General features: G+C 32.8%; 1 protein-coding gene across 1 annotated transcript; it reads right to left on the reverse strand.

Annotated features, from left to right (window-relative positions):
• Positions 1–778: 778 nt before the first annotated feature.
• LOC129231440 (calphotin-like) lies at positions 779–6,826 on the reverse strand. Its single transcript, XM_054865759.1, is given in 4 exon segments — positions 779–2,046; positions 2,048–2,245; positions 4,078–4,179; positions 6,746–6,826. Coding segments are annotated over 4 exon segments (1,407 nt in total). The 5' UTR covers positions 6,752–6,826; the 3' UTR covers positions 779–945.
• Between the last annotated feature and the right edge of the window lie 210 nt (positions 6,827–7,036).

A 7,036-nucleotide genomic window follows, 5' to 3' on the forward strand; every position in this document is an offset into this window, starting at 1 on the left:
CGTTAATGAATCCTTGGACATATTCTTATGATTTGATGTTTTTCATTCAGCTGTATCTTTATTTTCAACATTATTTATAATGATTTATAACTGTCCTCAGTCTGTTGACTGTTCTGAATCATGGAAAAAGAAATGTACATTTTAAATGTAAGTAAATATTTAATAAGTTAAAATGAAAAATTTTCAATTGAAACTATTTATTATTTTTTAGCTAATACCGAAAATACCGGTATTTTAGCTCAGAAAATACCGGTGTTACGAGATTGCAAAATTTCTCAAAATACCGGTATTCGGTATACCGGTATTGCAATCATTACACGACAGTATACCTGATTTTACAGTCAGTTTTAAATAGAATAATATAAGTATAATCATTTTTTTCTGCAGTGGGACAGCATATGAATATTTTGAAAATGACTCATATACGTTCTGAAGTTGAATTAGAGTATTTTCTAAGATTTCCTTTCGTTTTCTAACAGTTCTTAAATGCTATCATGTATCTATTACGAAAATACTCTAATATTGCATGATTGTTCATTCAAGTCTCAAATATTTATTTATAATTTTCTTGGTACTTAAAGTTTTGAAAATTGCTTTGTTTTGATAAAATATAGAAGAACATTATGTTCTTAGCTTCGAGAAAAATATAGAAAACTATAAAACGTGATTTTTATACAACCGATTTCAAATGGGAAAAAAATTACTTTCGTACAACTTTAAAAATTACTTTCGTATTTTGAAAATACCACATGTGAAGACACAGTAAAGAGGGGAAGTGTTAATTTAAGATTCTTTATTGAATCACAAATCATCTCAGTGTAAATGAAAGAAACGTAAAAGAACAAACAGACGAAGGAACAATGCTAAGAGGACGACCAGCCGTCCACCATTGGCACAAGAGATCTGTAGTTGCCATTTGAGCCAACAGACATTTTAGCTACTCCTTCATTTCTTGACCACTGGATAACCGTGATATTCGATGTTATTGAAGTAAGGAACTGATCCAGCGACTGATGCAACCCAGGGAGAATAGATGGACTTGTAGAAGGGAGATGCGTAAGTAAGGGCGCTTAAGTGAGGGTTGATGGTGTAGCGAAGAGCAGGTCCATAGTTGATTGCAGCTGGGCCATAACTGATGGGTGAGTATGAAATTGACGATGACTTGGCTACAGGAACTGCTGCTGGTGCTGGAAAAGCGTAAGTAAGAGGTGCGGCTTCAGCAACAGCAACTGGTGCATTGACGATGGTTTTGGCAACAGGGACAGCGGCTGGCTCAGGAAAAGCATAAGCTACGGGTTTGGTCTCAGTGACTGTGGTTGTGTGAGATTTAGCAACAGGTACGGCAGCTGGTGCTGGGAAGGCATATGCAACCGGCTTAGTTTCAGTAACTGTGGTGGTGTGAGATTTGGCTACTGGTACAGCAGCTGGTGCTGGAAAGGCATAAGCATATGGCTTAGATTCGGTGATTGTTGTGGTGTGAGACTTGGCAACTGGTGCAACAGCTGGTGCTGGAAAGGCATAAGCTACTGGCTTAGTTTCGGCGTATGTAGTGTGGGTTTTGGCTACTGGAACAGCAGCTGGTGCTGGGAAAGCATAACCTACTGGTTTAGTTTCAGTGATGGTGGTGCTGGAAGCAGGTCCGGTAACTGTTGTGGTGGTGTGGGATTTTCCGACTGGTACAGCGAGTGGGGCAGGGAAAGCATATGATACTGGTTTAGTTTCGGTGATGGTTGTAGTAGCGTGAGATTTGGCGACTGGTACAGCAGCTGGGGCAGGGAATGCGTAAACTACTGGGTTAGCTTCAGCGGTTGTTACGGTGGTATGAGTTTTAGCTACTGGCACTGCCGCAGGTTCAGGGAATGTGTATGTGATTGGAGCAGCAATGGTTTTAGCAACAGGAGCAGCTGCCACAGGAGGGAAAATTGGCGCTGCATATGCAACCGGTTCCTCTTGAGGAATTGCGACGTAGGGAGCTGGAGCTATCGCTGATTCTACAATGACAGATTCGGCTTTGTTGATGGTAGCGTCAGCAGGATCTTTTGGTTCTAACGCCTGGTTCATTGGTCTTGATATCGGCCTTGAAACCATCGTCGTTGGCGATGTAGTTGACGATACGGATTCTTCCGTCAGCATCCCTCAAGCCATAGGAGCCGGCAACATTGCCGTGAGCGTCACCAACTTCCCTACGGAAGGTTCCTCCGGAAGTGTGATCTTCGTTGTAACCGAAGTTGTAATTTCCGAGGTTCTATGCAAAACAAAAATAAATTTAAAATTTTAGAGAAGCGCCGTTATCATGTATATTTATAATTAACACCAGGTGACATCACAAAACAGTGAGACATCATACAATCGGACAACATTCTTTAATAATGAGAAACTTGGAGATGTTTTCTTTTTGTGTTACTATTCTTTCATATATACTCAAATTCGCTTCTGAGTGTTAATTTTACACATCACACGGGAAGAACGCTTCAAAGCAGCAATTCCTTGAGAAGCATTTATATGACTCTTTCGTGCATTTGTCGTTTCTAGTTATTTAATTATCAGGATGATTTTTTACAATCAGTATCATTTAACTGGGAGAATTTTTTTCGTAAACGTTCTTTTTTCATTGTCTTTTACAATTTAGATCTTACTAAGCAAATATATTACTATTTGCACTTATGAATGTTTGAAATGTCATGTTACAGTTCTTAACATATTCATTTGACGCATATTTGAAAGCGGATTCGCAACGTAATAGCATCAGCATGTTCTTGCGTGCTCTTATTAATGTGTTTTTCATTACATATTACTTGGATATCAATGTTTTAACGAATATAAAATCTTCACTAAAATAACTTGCTTTCTTTGGCTGATGTTTCAAAAAAAAAAAAAAAAAATAAGCCCTATGCATTTTTTTAAAGTAACATATTTATTTCCGGAAAGAACATTCTTAACATTTTTAAGATTTGATCTGGGAACTCTTATCTTTATTTTTAAATAGCTTAAAAATGCTAATCCTCAAACAACCCTCAACTAACCTTTAGGCTCTGACGTCATCAACAATGAAACTCGCGCCATAACATGCGTGACGGCAATATTTCATTGTTGAAGCACCAAAAATTCAGTTAGTTACTTATAATTCGATAATATGTTTTGGTAATGTTTGATATGCAGGGAAATGCTTTATTTTGACAAGGCTGAACTGAATCCAATAACTTTTAACTGTTTTACTGGGAAGACTAAGTTTAAAAGAATGAAGAAACGAAAAAGTGGTAAAAAATGAACGTTATCTACTGAAGTTTAGGGTTAAAGCACTGCAGTTATGGTTGAAATTTCAACTATCAAAATATCACCAAACAGGCAATGTTTCGTTCAAATGTCGAAGCAATTTTCATCCGTCATACCTTGACGGGCGATTTTCTAGATTAAATTATGACAAGCGGCTTACTTTTAAAAAGAAACCCATCTGCATGCTTTTTTTTCTTTTTCTTTTTGTTCTACGACGCGACGTTATTATGGTGCAATTTCTGGTCTTTTGGGAACCGCCAAATTAAACCAAACAAGTTTATACCACTTATGTTAGAAGCATTTTTCAAAAGCTGTGTAATGTGTAAGGTAGATTTAAGTAGTGTTTGGTTGTAATCTTCAGAACTACTCTAAAGCTACAAAATGTAAAAAAATATATTCAGACACTTTTTTTTTGTCTCTAAGTGACTCGTGATACTTCACGAAAAAAACTTAATGTCATTTATAAAATGCGCTATTCGTATTGCTCCAGCACTTTCATTTCAAATCCTATTTTAACTAAAGCAATTCATATTTTCGTTACATTTATTTTATTTTTTTCAAAAAGAAGATTTAGTCAATTAATGTTAATTAAACGTAAATGAATAAGAAATTACGTTATTCAAATACTGATGTTAAAACTTTCATTACTTTTCATAATAGCTAAAATTTTCACATAATAGAAAACGAATATTAAAAACATACTGATTGCATATATTTATTGATAAAATGAATAGAAAATAAACTTTATGTCTAAAAATGTTTCCTGTAAATTTGTTTTTTTACGAAAAATATTTCTCTACGTACATCTTCACTTCTGAATTGCGCGCTGGCGCCAGTCTCAGCAACTGCAATTGCTGGCACGACAGTACCACGTACCACCACTGCTAAAGCCAGGATCACGAATACCTGAAATAGTATCAATATTTTAATTTGTAGAAGATAAATATCAGAGTTTAAGAATATTAATGTTTATAATCTGTTACGTAATTGAATGTTTCGCAAAGTGCGTTGGATAAATTAGACTTATTATTTAAAAAAAAAGGCTAATGCAGCACGTTTAACAAAAAAAGAAATAAAAACCTTATTTAAATTTAAATACAAGAGTTTTACTGAAATTTGGAAAAATCTAGTGAAAAAGTTTGCAATTTGTTTGTTTTTGTGTTGATAACAACGCATTCATATTTTTACAACAAATTACAATGAAACGTTGCAACGCGGTTGCACTTGTATTTCAACTATTGTCGATTAGATTGAAATATTCAGGTGACTAATTACAAAGAGCGACTATAAGAGCCCGTTTACTTTAACCAAAAAAACTGGCTCACTGCAGGTATTTATAAACATCGAGATAAGTTTCATGCAAAGGAAAAAAACGGATCATTGTAGGTACAATTTTCGACTTACCTCTTATTACCAGGTGTAAACAAATACAAGCTCTTTCTGTAACGGTTTGCAACAAGCTTGGGGGGTCACTATTCAAAATGCGTTTTTTTTTCTCATATTATATTCAGTCCTTTCATTCATTCCATTTCGCTCTTGTAAATGCAATGTCAGATCTCAGACACCAATGAAGAATTAATGTGAAAAATTTTAATATTTTGAACCACTTGAATATACATTCCAATATTTTGACTTTTCAAAATATTTTTTTTTCTATTATCCATTTCCAAAATAATATTTTTCAAAGGTAATAAATAATTTCAATGAACAATATATCCTTAAAAACCTTTTCTTTTACACATTTGCATTAAAAGACCTTATAACCAAACGATATTATCAATTTGCATAAAAAATGTCAATCTATTGTAAATAGCTATTTGTAAATAGCTAAAACGGCTAGTGATTTCAAACAGTACGCACTATAACTTAAGCCATAAATGGGAATTGTAATAAATAAATTAAACAGTATTTATTGCATGGTAAAATTCTGAAGTAACTTCTCTTGCTAATAAAGATTGTATACATAAACTACAAAGGAATGGACAAAATGAAAATTTTCGTTGTATACATAGAAATATGTAGCTTTTTACAATAATTTACATTTTAAAAAGTGTTTTTTACCATTAACATATTTGGAATTACATATTTCTATCGAATGCATCGACGTCCCTTATTTACTGAAATCATTTTTACTTTAATTCAATACACGTCGCCATACACAATCATTAATATTTCTCTGAATAAAAACTACTTTGTCCCTTTAGTGAATGACTTAATGAAGTTGAATCACTTAGTGTTAAGGGTGAACGTTAGAAGCAACAGCAAATTTTTTTCCCCAAGTTACAGCAAATTTTAAAATTTAGCTAAAAATAATCTATTAGTGGATTCATCATGTTTCTCTTTGTCAGTAATAGTGAAAATCTTCAGTGAATTGCAATTCATATTAATTTTATCATTTTAAACCGATAAATATTCGGATACATATGTAAGCACATGTATATAAACTGATATATTTCTATACTATGCATTATAATTGTTTCTCCAAGTATGTAACAAATTAAAAACTTGCTTGAAAATTAAACATTTCCTATAAAAAGCGAAAAAGTATAAATGCACAAAAACTTCTTTTCGCAGAGACACAAGTAGAAGGAAGTAATAGAATAATTATTCACTAAAATTAAAACTATATAATGCGTTTAACTAAGATTTTGATTTATCTTGTACAAATAGAAGCAATTGCATTCTTTACTTTAAAGTAATCTTAAAAAATTCCCTTTATTGAAAAATATTTTTATACGAATATTTAAATTTTAAAGTATGCTCAACTAATGTAATGAATTTCTTATTTTAAATATGGGATTATTATTTCTTTTTGGATATTGAATTATATCTGCTGATTGAGATTATATTTTCATTAAAATTCTGCGACCCTAGAAAATGGTATGTTTAAACAACTTGAAGAAAAAAGTATTGTTCAAATTTTATCAATATTTGTTTCATTTACTTAATTTTATTGCGTCAAATATTTATTTATTTTTTTGTTATTAAATAATAGTTTGAGTTAATAAATTCAGCACAATTTCAGTATCAAAAATATTTTTTTATGTATCTCATAATAGTTTGAATTAATAAATTCCACACAATTTCAGTATCAAAAATATTTTTTTAAAGTATCTCATAATAATTCACAAAATAGTTTTTAGCAATTCAAGCCATAGCATTTATAAGTTGTACTCTTTTTCTCCAAATGACATTTTTAAAACATTAAAAAAAAAAGTCTTTTGGACTTTTTTATTCATTTTGTTAAACAGAACATTTTTAAAAAAACATTCTGAAACTAAAATCAAAATCTCCAGTAGCTTAATTAGAAACATGTGCAAGTTCCAATAAGGAGCCAATTGAGATTTTGACGCAAATTAGTCAATTGCTGTCATGGTTTTCCTTACTATTTCAACAATATGAACTAAAAACAGACCAAAAGAAGTCTTTGAAAGAATAAGTGGAAAATTTTAGCTTGTATCGTCAGACTCACCTTCATATTTGAGGATCGGATTTCTTCTCTGTGATCGGAGATGAAATGTGAAATGATCACACCAGAGCTTATCAATTTATACAAAATCCTCTTCACAAATCCGACGCATTCGCAGACCATTGGTCAAGTACAATCACGTGCACTGAACTCACTTTCATCTTTAACCCCCTCCCCCCCTCCCTTCCTTTTATTACAGCATCATTCGTATACAAGTCTCTTCCCTCCCTCCCATCCTCTTGGAAAATCTTCCAACTAGCGAGGCCTTGATCCAAATCTCCGCCGAAGACTTTA

This window comes from Uloborus diversus, chromosome 1 (assembly GCF_026930045.1).
Source record: "Uloborus diversus isolate 005 chromosome 1, Udiv.v.3.1, whole genome shotgun sequence".
Classification (NCBI taxonomy): Eukaryota; Metazoa; Arthropoda; class Arachnida; order Araneae; family Uloboridae; genus Uloborus; species Uloborus diversus.